The following is a 12,907-nucleotide window of genomic DNA, read 5'->3' as shown; positions in this document are numbered from 1 at the left end:
GAGATGAAGGAATCAGGAAAAGTAACAATATTTAAGAGACATCCAGACAAGTACTTGAAGTACTTGAATGAGCAGGGAATAGAGAAAAATTTCTACTTAAAATTTCCCCTCTCACTGTGGAAGGAGTGATATCTCTCCCTCCCTTGAGTGAGTGTGTGTGTGTGTGTGTGTGAGATAGAATATATATATGTGTGTGTGTATATATATATATATATACATACACACACACACACACACACATATATATATATATATATATATATATATATATATATATCTCCGTTTATTTATTTATTTAGGGAGGAACAGTAGTTTCTGATGGTCTGTAGACCATGGTCTCTCTTTGGGGCTTTGCTGTTACTTGCGTGGTGGGAGGTGGGAATGCTGATGCTTTCTGCTAGAAGAAGGAGCGGGGATGGGGTTGATTGATGCTGCTTGTGCGTGGGGAGGGGAGGGAGTTTGGGCTTCTTGTGTATCTTCTGTCATTCATTATTTAGGGGTTTTCTTCTGTTTCAAAGATGTCTGTGGAGAGTAAGGATTTCAGGTTGTATATTGTATACATTCTCTGATATTAAATTGAACCACTGAAAATGGGATTAACACAAATGGGATTAGTGTCGGTAGCTGGCATATGTATGATGGGCTGAAGGGCCTGTTTCTATGCTTTATGACTCTAAGATTCTGTGACTCCATTTCAAAATATTTCATCCTTCTGAAATCTTGATTAGATTTCTCTCTCCTTCTGAGGATTTTTTGGCTTCAAGTAAAGAAAAATCGCACTGCTGTAACTGGCACAAGTGAATGAACCTTACCTGCTTCACCGTTGAATTAATGTTGTTTTTCTCTTTTGATGGTGAAGAGTTGGCTGATGTGGCCCACTGAGGGTTCGTGGCTGCAGAGACACTCTCCCCTGAGATCATGCACTATACCTAATACCTGGTATATTTGCAGATTTAGATGAGCTCTTGTATTCTGTTGACTCACTGTAATCATCACATTCTCATTATACCTTTCTTTCCTGGCAACATAGCAAACAAATGGACTCTGTATGTCCTTCGAGGTAAACACAGCATTCCTTTACTAGGGAGCTGACTGGAATTTGATTTATGCTCCATCAAAGCCAACATTTAGAAGCTCAGAGTTCTGAAGGGAAGGTTGTCTAAATTTGAGCTTTGGCCATTCATTTAGTATTCAACATTTCATATTATTTTACCAGATGCAGTGACACCCATTTGACTGTGGGCAGTGTTTTGACCAATTGGTAGGTAGGGTTTACTTGTGTGAGTGTCATTATACACCATGGGGTGCTAAGCATTTGTCATTTCTGCTAAAAGAAACATTGTAGGTCTGATCTTTATTTTATAGCTCTCCCAGGATGGAAGAGTGCCCTTGAGGATAAATCTGCATAAACGTGGGAAATCGGAATCCGTGGAATGGCAACACAAGAGACAGCAGGTGCTGGAATCTGGAACAGCAGAATATGCTGGAGGAACTCAGTTTGTCAAGCAGTACCAGTCGTGAGGAAAGTCCTGCATCTGCACAATAATCCAAACTGTTGGCGGTGCCTTTCCTCCCTCAGATGCTGCTTGTTCCACTGAGTTCTCCCAGAGGATTGTGTGCTGAAAGAGTAGAAGTCTGTCTGCATTGTTTTAAGGAGAAGTCCCATCGTGATCCTTCAAACTTGCAGGGGCCATGAATGAAACTCGTGCTGGATAACAGTGCCCGCCTCCCAGACATGGTTGACAATGTCAGAATGAAAGCCCTTGTACTTCCTTTTGATTGCACTCAATCCCACCCTCCCAAACCCCTTACCTGTTGTATACTTACTGATCATCATTATGTGCCATGTCAGATGACATGGGTGATCATGGTCTATGACCATGGTTGTTTTGGGCAAAATTTTCTACACAAGTGGTTTGCCATTGCTTTCTTCTGGCAGCGTCTTTACAGTGGGTGATCCCAGCCATTATCAGTACTCTTCAGACAGTGGTGTCAGTAGTTGCATAACCAGGACTTGTGTTTAACCTATTTCCCCCGGGATCAATAAAGTATGACTATGACTATATGCACCAGCTGCTCATACAACCATCCACCACCTGCTCCCATGGCTTCACATGGCCCTGATCCGGTAGGTGGGTGTGCTAAGCAGGCATTACACCTTGCCCCAAGGTGACCTGCAGGCTAGCGGAGGGAAAGAGCACCTTGCACCTTCTTCGGTGGAGACATATCTCCACTCCGCTACCCTTGACTTACTTGTGCACCTGCTACATCAGAAAAAAAGTTTCTTCAGTCCAACAGGCCCATGGTGGCTTTTCAGTTCCTTGTGTGCCAATTCTCATTACTTCAATGGTAAGCATTGGCTCTATAGCACCTGAGTGTGCGTGACTAGCTCAAACTGGAAGAACATCTCCTTGGGTATTTTAACTAGCGCCGTTCACCAGCATAGGATGTTTTTAAAATGTAGGAATATTTTGTTTACATTAAAGGAAAAGGGATCAAATTCTTACAATCTCTTCACTGCATTGCGAGCTATGAAACAACCATATACTGTATAGCATCTTTCTCTAGTTCCAAGGATCTTAATCAGAGCTATTGTCATACAGTTTAAATTCACACTGCATGAAATGAAGAAAGTTAGAAACATTGGATTCATCAAAGGCTATGAGACACATCATAAACTACAACACTGGACATTAGCTATAACACTGAAGAACAGGACTTCAGAACAACCTGCAAATTTACCCAAACTATTCCAGTGCAGGTACAGCATTGGTATCTACCAGTAACATGGAAAATTACCCAGGTATGTCTACACAACAAGCAGGACAAAATCATTATTTATCACCCAACAAGTCTGCATACAAAAATCAATAAAATAATGGAAGATGACATCAGCAGTCCTATTAAGTGGCACTTGCTCATCAGTGGATCTTTCCAGGACCAGTCAGTTCCAGACTCCATTATACACTTGGAACAATTGAGCTGAATAACCAGAGTCCTGGTAAAACTGAAGTGATAGCAATCAGATTTCACACAAAGGAAGATTGCTGTGAGCAAGTAGTGCATCCAGTATCCAGAGCAGCCAGACAGCTTTTGGACTCCGACAATTTGAACCATCAGGTTTGGGAGATGTGACAGCCTTTAGTCTCATTAGTTTGCCTTGGTTTAATAGTATATCCACCACTATTCCCTTCCTACTGTCCAGTTTTGGGATATAACACTAACCAAGTCTCTGAGCTGGGATTTGAATCCGCAATGGACCACCTCAGTGATTATTACCCAATGATCGTCTCTCACTCTATATCATCTTTGGCCTGTGAAAATGCAAGAAGACCCAGAAGTGCTGTTTCACTTGACTCTTTTTTTGTTGTTTATAGTTTCTAACAATTTTGCTCTGTTCTTGTCTGGCATGGCTATCTTGGCGCATTGAAATTGTTCAGTATTCTCCTAAAGTTTTTAAATCGATTAAAGGAATTGATAGGGGAAGGAACTAAATTATTTGTTGGGGAGCTCAGGACATGAAGATGCAATATCAAAATTAGAGCTTCACCTTTGAGCCTGCCAGGGTCATCTACTGTGTCCGATGCTCCCGGTGCCTCCTCCTCTACATCCAAGAGACCTGAGGTAGTTTGGGGACCACTTGGTCGAGCCTCTTCCACAAAAGGATTTCCTGGTGGCCACCCATTCCCATTTCGACATGGCCTCATCTACTGTCACTATGAGGCTACTCTTAGGTTGGAGGATCAACACCTCATTCCAGCAGGGTGGTCTTCAATCAGATGGCATGAATAGCAATTTCTCTCGCTTCTGATATTTCTCCCCCCTCCCCTTCTCTCTCTTACTATTCCCCATTCCGGCTCCATTCTTACCCCTTCCCTTTCTTCCATGGTCCAATATCATCTCTTAACAGTTTCCTCCTTTTATCCCTTCCTTTATCCCTTCCACCTATCACCTCCCAGCTTCCTACTTCATCCCCCTCTCCCTCACCATCCATCTTTTCCCCCCTCATCTGGTTTCACCTATCACCTGCCAGCTTGTACTCTTTCCCCTCCCCCACCATCTTATGCTGGCTTCTTTCCCCCTTGCTTTCCAGTTCTGAGGACGTTTCTTGGCCGGAAATGCCGACTATTTATTCCCCTCCACAGATCCTGCCTGACTTGCTGAGTTCCAGCAGCAATTTGTGTGTGTTGCCCTATAGGTTTATTCACCAGTTGTGTGGCACCCAGCTGACCAGCAAAAAATCGGGCAGAGTTTACTCACGGCTGTTATTTTACTACCTTGCATTGGTATGCCAGAATTTGCACTGGTGTCTGCAGAACTGCTTGTGTTTAGGCTAGATATGTTACGTTCAGCCTCCGCTTGTAGCACATACCCTCCAATCCTAGCAAAACTGTCACAGCGAAAGTGCAGTGCAGGCAGACTCTATGGTACAAGGATGCTGGAAATCCAAGCAACACACACATACAAAAAGCTGGAGGAACTCAGCAGGACAGGCAGCATTTTTGGAAAAAAGTACAGTCGACATTTCGGGCCGAGACCCTTCAGCGGGACTGGAGGTTAAAAAGGATGAGGAGTAGATTTGCAAGGTGGGGGGAGGGGAGGGAGAAACACAAGGGGATAGGTGAAGCTGGTGAGAGGGAGGGATGAAGTAAAGAGCTGGGAAGTCGATTGGTGAAAGAGAAACAGGGCTGGAGAAGGGGGAGTTTGATAGGAGAGGACAGAAGGCCATGGAATAAAGAAAAGGGGGTAGGCTTGGAACAGGCTGTTATATGTAGCCGATAAAAAGGCAGGCATCGTTGGAACCCATGCGAGTGCCCATGGCTACACCTTTTACCGTCCTCCACTTTTCCTATGCTACACTGACGTCTGCATTAGTGCTGCTTCCTGCACCCATGTAGAGCTCGTCAACTTCATCAACTTTGCCTCCAACTTTCACCCTGCCCTCAAATTTCCCTGGTCCATTTCCAACACCTCCCATCCCTTTCTCAATCTCACTGTCTCTATCTCTGGAGGCAGCTTATCTACCAATGTCTGTTATAAACCCACGTACTCTCACAGCTACCTGGACAATACCCCTTCCCACCCTGTTACTTGTAAAAACGCCATCCCCCTCTCTCAATTCCTCCGTCTCTCCCGCATCCGCTCTCAGGATGAGGCTTTTCATTCCAGAATGAAGGAGATGTCCTCCTTTTTCAAACAAAGGGGCTTCCCTCCCTCCACCATCAATGGTGCCCTCAACTGCATCTCTTCCATTTTACACAAGTCTGCTTTTACCCCATCCTCCCACCACCCTCACCTACCACCCCACTAGCCTCTGCGTCCAGCACACAATCCCCAGAACTTCCACCATCTCCAATGGGATCCCATCACCAAGCACATCTTTCCCTCTCCCCCAATTTCTACTATCCACAGGGATCGCTTCCTATGCAACTCCCTTGTCCATCCATCCCTCCCCACTGATCTCCCTCCTGACACTTACCCTTGCAAGCTGAACAAGAACTACACCTACCCCTACACCTCCTCCCTCACTACCACTCAGGGCCCTAAACAGTCCTTCCAGGTGAGGCAACACTTCACCTGTGAGTCTGTTGGGGTCATATACTGTGTTCGGTGCTGCCAGTGTGGCCTCTTGTAAATCGGAGAGACATGACATAGTTCGGGAGACCGCTTCGCCAAGCACCTACGCTCCATCCACCAAAAAAAGCGGGATCTCCCAATCACCACCCATTTTAATTCCACTTCCTATTCCCATTCCCATTCCTATATGGCAATCCATGGCCTCCTCTACTATCGCAATGAGTCCACACTCAGGTTGAAGGAGCAGCACCTTATATTCTGTCTCCCTCCTTCTCCATTCCCCATCCCCTTTTCCCTCTCTCACCTTATCTCCTTACCTACCCATCACCTCCCTCTGGTGCTCCTTCCCACCCTTCTCTTTCTTCCATGGCCTTCTGTCCTCTCCTATCAGACTCTCCCCCCTCCGCCCCCCTTCTCCAGCCCTGTATCTCTTTCAAAGGTTTCAAAGGTACATTTAATGTCAGGGAAATGTTTACAATATACACCCTGAAATGCTTTTTCTTCGCAACCATCCTCGAAAACAGAGGAGTGCCCTCAAAGGGCGAATGACAGTTAGAACCCCAAAGTCCCTCCACCAGCTCCCCTCCCTCCCATGCGTAAGTGGCTGCAAGCAACGATCCCTCCTCCCCCCACCAGCAAAAAAAAAGCATTGGCACCCACAATGTTAAAAGTCTGTTGCGTCGCTTTTTCCGAGTTCTGTGCCCAGAAATCTCGGGCCTCTGGGCACACAGCTGTAGATCTTCCAACGCCAGGACACTGACCTTTGATCTGCCCGTCTCCAGAGCCACAAGGCAAGGTCATTGGATTCTGGAACAAATGCTTTATTGACCATTACGGAATGTCCCTCTGGTGCTTCCCGCTTCCTTCCCCCTACTCCCAACCACGACTCCCCTCTCCCTGCCTCCTTTCCACTCACTGTCCACACTAGAGACCCATATCAGAATCAGGTTTATCACCACTCACATCTGTCATGAAATTTGATTCTTTTTGCAGCAGCAGTACAGTGCAATACATGAAGTTACTACAGTACAGTGCATATGTCTTAGGCACCCTAGCTGTAGATATGTGCCTACGACTTTTGCACAATACTGTAGATCTCAATTCCCACATCTTAACAAAAATTATCGGCTTCTTCCCCAGAGATCTGGCCTCCACAAAGTTGGGAATCCCAGAGATTCTTTACGCTCTGTGAAAAGAAATTTACCTGCACCCCGGCTTTAAATAATCACCCCCTAAGTTTGTAACTTTGTCTCCTAGTTCAAGGTCTCTTAACATCTACCCTGTCATGACCCTTCAGGATCTAATACATTTCAATATGATCACACTCCGTTCTCCTAAACTCCAAGGAATACAGATAGATTTTGCTTTTGGTGCTTGTGATACAGTAACACCCTCATCACAGGAGGTAGTCTAGTGAATCTCATTAGGAAAGACTTCAATGCCGGTATGTTCTTTCGTAAGTAAGGGCATCTGTTTTCACAAATAAAATGGTGGAGGCATTTTATGTTTCAGAAAAACCGTAGCAACTCGTTTATTGAACACCAAAAATACTGAACATAAAGCGCGGTAAAAGTCCTTTACGTGATTACCTCATCACGTCAGACCAGCCTCTAAACGTGACCCCTCCCCAACCCCAACCCAATGAACTCTGTACGATTCCACCAGTTACATTACCCTACAAGGGAACCAAGGTTGTGCACAGCAAGCCCAGCTCACATTGATATAATATATTCAAAAGTGCGCCAGATAGGATACATAATCTTTGAAGATATAAGCGGACATTATATAGTAAAATCTGAAGTGAATTTCTCTTGCTATCACAGGTTCTTCTTTTGCAAATGTAATGCAGTCTTGCTTTGCATTGGGAGCAGCACTGACTGCCATGAAAATTCCTGCAGATGCATGTTTGCAGGTTAGGGCTCCAAAACAGTCACAAATATACAGTTCTTCCCAGTGGTTGCAGCTTTCATATTTGACTTTCTAATGATACAAGCTGACAAGGCACCAGATCGGTTGTGTTTAGTTTGACAATTCTCTGTGGTACGGTTGGAAAGGCGCCACCTCTGTTTTGCCGGTCCAGATCTAGAAACAACAGACTGGCCTCCTAGTTTCCTTTCAAAATAGTTCTCCAGTCACAGGGATGAAAAAAGCTGTTTGCTCTAATACTTCTAACCACTTGCTTTCTCAGGGTTTGTTATTTTTATCTCCTGCAAGATTCTCTTTCTGCCTTTGATAAAAATTGGACTTGGGTTTACCGCACTGTGAACGTTGTACACCGTTACTTTCTGCTCAGCTGTGGGTCTTTGTAGGATTTCTAATGAGGATCTGTCACCTCTGCGTTCTCCAAAAGGCCTCCTGCAAACCAAAAGTGCAGTCTTATTATTTCCAGCTAAATCTAATAAATATCTGGTCGTGATCGAGGGCAGTCTCCCAATTCAGTGACTGTCATGGCTCGCTCTCGGAGTCTGCAATTTCATTACAACTGTCTGATTGAATTACAGCCCTGTAGTTCAGGCCGGGTTATATTTTACATTCGGCGCTGAAGCTCTGCAGTAGGAATACAGATTTGCAAAGAAAAATGCTCAGGTAAAAATGAGTAGCTTTGGAATTCCCCCACATTGGCGCAATATTTACTTGCACCATGCAGTCAAATGCTGATGCGTTTATTGCATTCATAATGACAAGTAATCGGTTACTTCCTGGTCCACCGTGGTTCGGCGTTGCGACACAGAGAAGTGGCTGGACATGCATACTGATGCTCAAGAGCTTTCAACCTCTATTTGAGAATCACCTCCGTGAGATTTTTTTGCCCTTCTGGGCCCATCTTGTATGGTGAGCCTTCTGTGTGAGTGGCCAAACAGGCAACATAAACTTTGTGGAACTGGCATTGCCATCGGATACTCTGGGGACAACTCCCTTTCCCGGATGTGTGCCATGTATCCAGGTCGTTGCTTTCATCAGCTTCTTCATTTGGGATAATTTAGATAAGACGCAACGAACTAGTTAAATACAAGTTCCGCCTTGTACTTCCCAGTTTTCTCCCTCACTCATCTCTGATCTATGTGTTGGATAGGGAAACATAGAAACATAGAAAATAGGTGCAGGAGTAGGCCATTCGGCCCTTCGAGCCTGCACCACCATTCAGTATGATCATGGCTGATCATCCAACTCAGAACCCTGTACCTGCCTTCTCTCCATACCCCCTGATCCCTTTAGCCATAAGGGCCATATCTAACTCCCTCTTAAATATAGCCAATGAACTGGCCTCAACTGTTTCCTGTGGCAGAGAATTCCACAGATTCACCACTCTCTGTGTGAAGAAGTTTTTCCTAATCTCGGTCCTAGAAGGCTTCCCCTTTATCCTCAAACTGTGACCTCTCGTTCTGGACTTCCCCGACATCAGGAACAATCTTCCTGCATCTAGCCTGTCCAATCCCTTTAGAATTTTATATGTTTCAATAAGATCCCTCCTCTATCTTCTAAATTCCAACGAGTATAAGCCTAGCCGATCCAGTCTTTCATCATATGAAAGTCCTGCCATCCCAGGAATCAAGTCCAGTCTTCTTTAGCTGTTCTCTAAGCAGCTATGTCCTCTCCCACAGTGGGCTTCCTCTCTGCAGAAGGCAGCAGCCAGTTGGGAAGCTGAGCTCCACTGTGGGCCATAAGCAAGATAAAGTTGTGAATAAAGAGGTGAATAAAGTTGCATATCCTGTCCAGGACTTTTGCTGCCCTTAAACTCTCTTTCAATATTTTTATTAATATTATATAAATTGCATGAATACAAATACAAAATTCATAAGGGTACAAGTAATACAAATTACATTACATTTAAATTACAGTAATATGATCACTGTATCCCATATTCCAAATCAATCATGTAGAAAAAAAGATTGAATTATGAAATCAAATAAAATAGAATAATTGTATTTTATTAAAAAAAATCTACCCCCATTACCAAAATGAGCTGGTTGGTAAAAAAAAAAGAGAAGAAAAAAACTTACCATATAATATTATAATAATAATGGCTCAGATCCATACTTTAATAACAATTCAAAGATTATGAAAATAACTCAGAAAGGGTCCCCATAACACTAGAAAATTATTTGCTTCTCTTAAACGAACAGGGCATGTTTAGGGCTGGGTTCAGGGTTCACATCTTGACGTTAACTAGCTAACCCTGGGGATAGAAAATGAGGCAAGTGGGACCATTTAATCAGATTTGCCTCATTTGGCATCAGATTTGATTCACTTTATTTTCCCGGAAACTCAGGATGTTTAAGAGGCACCCAGGGTTTGGGTCACTCCATCTGGTGAGTAACACGTGCTGTAACTGTGATCTGCTTTTATGTAACAATGTAAATGTGAATTGGTGTTTTGTCATGGAAATAGTGTGATGTTTCATTAATTCTCGAAGTGTGTGTGAGAAAGTGAATGTGGATGCGTGTGTGTCTGTGGAAGAGAGACTGAGCGTGTATGTGTTTTTATCTCCTGTCCCTAGATACAGCATGTGGAGAAACTAATGATGCTCTCTGCTGAGCTGACGTAATGCATAGTCTTGCTATCCAACTTTCCTTTAAAATCAACCAAGTGACCAAAGGACTGGAGTCACAAGAGGGCCAAACTGGTTTTGTGCTGGTACAGGGTTTAACTGCTGGGATCTTGATTATTACACCAGGAGTATAACCTCCGTGCATCCACGGACTTACTGACAACCTACTCTCTGGTCCTGCTGATAACTTACTTTTTTAACTTCATCAAGTTTATATTGAAGTTGCAGGAGGTGACAGCCATGTGTGGGCAAGGCTTCTGTCCTTTCAAGCACCAGACGCGAGAACTGTTTACTCAAGATCCACAGTTGAAATACGTAAGCTACTGTCCGCCTTTGTCACCAAACAGGTTCCCTGCACCAAGGTGGATGGAATGGTTTTGATAGGCAGCTTGGAGAACACCCAGGAACCGTGGGCTATCTGCCTGGACGATGCATTTCACCTTGCTCGACAGATACACACAGGGAAGTGCCGGATTTACTCAGTGGGGTAGGTGTGATTCTCACATGTTCAAAATTCTCGTTTCAAACCAATGGGAATCGATAGACATCAATCAGTTGGCTTAAAGTATTGTGTTTCTTTAAGAAAGGGGCAGAAGTGTGTAATTGAAGAAGGTGAATCGCAATGGGTCTAATTTCTATGGCAGCACTCTCATCTCTTGAGTCAAAAACTCGAGTTCATGTCCCACCACAAGGGCTCAGTACTTCAATTTTCCAATAACTCTCTAGTCTAAAATCTCCCAATGGTGTCTGTCAAAAGATCTCTGGGGGTAATTTTGAAGAGGTGTTCAGGAGTTCTCTCCAGCGGCCTGGTAATAGTTACCCCTTACTCTGTTCTCCGGATAGCTTATGTTGCAGGGAATGAGAGCACCCAGAGGAAATTGACACAGACTCGGGGAGAACACCCGAACTGCACACGGACCCTGGAGGTCAGGAGCTGAGAATCTGTGCCTCTGCCAGCTGAACCACTGTGTTGCTCCTGTGCCCGGCTACACAGAAGAAACACTCATCAGTTTGGCGTCCTGAACTCCCAGCTGCAATCCTGCATGTCCCACTTTAGCAAAAGAAGGCAGCGTGCTTTAAAGGGGTTTAAAAAAAAGCCAATCTTTGCCACGACAGCCATTACGCAAAGCCCAGAACAGGCTGCTTCACGGCACTGATTGAAGCTGATTGCTTAAAGCCTCCTCTACTTTGGGGGATCACCTCGTCTCACACCTTTGCTCCCATTCACCACAAAACCCGGTGGCCACCCTTTTTAATGCTACTTCCCTTTCGCATTCCCACATGTAGGCCCATGGCCTCCTCGATTGCCAGGATAAGGCCACTCTTAAGTTGCGGGAGCAACAGCTCATGTTCTGTCTGGGTAGCCTCCAACCTGATGGCATGAACATTGATTTCTCTAACTTCCGGTAATCCTGCCCCTCTCCCCTCTCCCTTTTTCCATTCTGCCTCTTACCTTTTCTTCCACGGTCCACTGTCCTCTCCTATCAGATTCCTTCTTCTTCAGCCCTTTGCTGCTTCCACCTATCATCTCCTAACTTCTGATTTCATCCCCTCTTCCCTACCCACCCACCCACCTTCCCCCTCTCACCTGCCAGCTTGTACTTCTTCCCCTCCCCAAGTCATTGTTCTGGTTTTCTCTCCTTTCCTCTCCAGTCCTGATGAAGCATCCCCGCCCGAAGCATCAACTCTTTATTTCGCTCCACAGATGCTACTTGACCTGCTGAGTTTCTCCGGTGCTTTCTGTGTGTTCCTCAAGATTTCCAGCATCTGCAGAATCTCTTGTGTGCAGGGCAAGGTGTTACAATTACAGAGAAAGTGCAGAGCAGGTAAACGATAAGGGGCAAGGTCATAATGAGACCGATTGTGAAGTCGTGTCCATCTTACCGCACAAGATCAATATTCCTATGACAGTGGGATAGAAGCTGTCCTTCAGTCTGGTGCTTCATGTTTTCAGACTCTTATGTCGAATGCCTGATGGAACAGTGGAAAAGAGATGGGTGGGTGGGTGATTTTGGCTGCTACACCAAAAGCAGAGAGTAGTGTAGGCAGAGCTGATCATCTGAATTTCTCATACCAAACTGCATGGGCTCACACTTTCCCATATTAAGCTCCATTTGCCACTCACTCAACATATTTACGAATTGTCCCCGGATACTTTGGTAATAAATGCACTTCGAATGAATGAGTTCGGTTTTTACAGATGTCCGTCAGTCAATTTTGTCCACAAGTCAGAAAATACACAAAATCACTTGATGAGGTAACCATTTCTTCACAGTTATAATAAATGACATCAAAAGCATATAAGGCTGATTAGAAAGACTAATTACTAAAAGTGGAGAGAAAGTTCTGTCTTTCGTAATTATAGCTCAGACTTTTGAATTTAATTTATCGATTGAGATACAGTGCAGAACAGGCTCTTCGGGCCCTTTGAGCCGCGTGGCCCAGCAATCCCTCGATTCAGTCCGAGCCTGATCCTGGGTCAACTTACAATGACCAATTAACCTACCAACTGGTACGTCTTCGGACTGTGGGAGGAAACCAGGGCACCCGGAGGAAACCCACGCGGTCACGGGGAGAACATACAAACACTTGAACCAGGGTCACTGGTACTGAGCGTTATGCTAACTACCACGCTGCCTTATTCGTTAATCGAACTGCTAAGGTTATAGGACCTTATTCATTCTTAAGTCAGGCGTCTTAGCCCAGGGACGACCTGTGCATCCTGTTGCAAAATCGTAGTTATCCTTATCGCAAATTGCCCTCCCACCTATTTTCTTATTA

At 44.7% G+C, this 12,907-nt stretch overlaps 1 protein-coding gene across 2 annotated transcripts in view; it reads left to right on the top strand.

Moving 5' to 3' along the window:
* The window catches only part of mettl24 (methyltransferase like 24), a 109,118-nt gene that overhangs the window by 38,671 nt on the left and 57,540 nt on the right, over nucleotides 1-12,907 (top strand). For both annotated transcript variants that reach the window (XM_072246427.1, XM_072246436.1), the window contains one exon: nucleotides 10,474-10,613. In XM_072246427.1, the coding sequence (XP_072102528.1) occupies nucleotides 10,474-10,613 (140 nt within the window). The remainder of the gene's footprint in view (nucleotides 1-10,473; nucleotides 10,614-12,907) is intronic.

Source organism: Mobula birostris, chromosome 2 (genome assembly GCF_030028105.1).
Source record: "Mobula birostris isolate sMobBir1 chromosome 2, sMobBir1.hap1, whole genome shotgun sequence".
Lineage (NCBI taxonomy): Eukaryota > Metazoa > Chordata > Chondrichthyes > Myliobatiformes > Myliobatidae > Mobula > Mobula birostris.
This window is presented reverse-complemented; position numbering and strand designations above follow the sequence as displayed.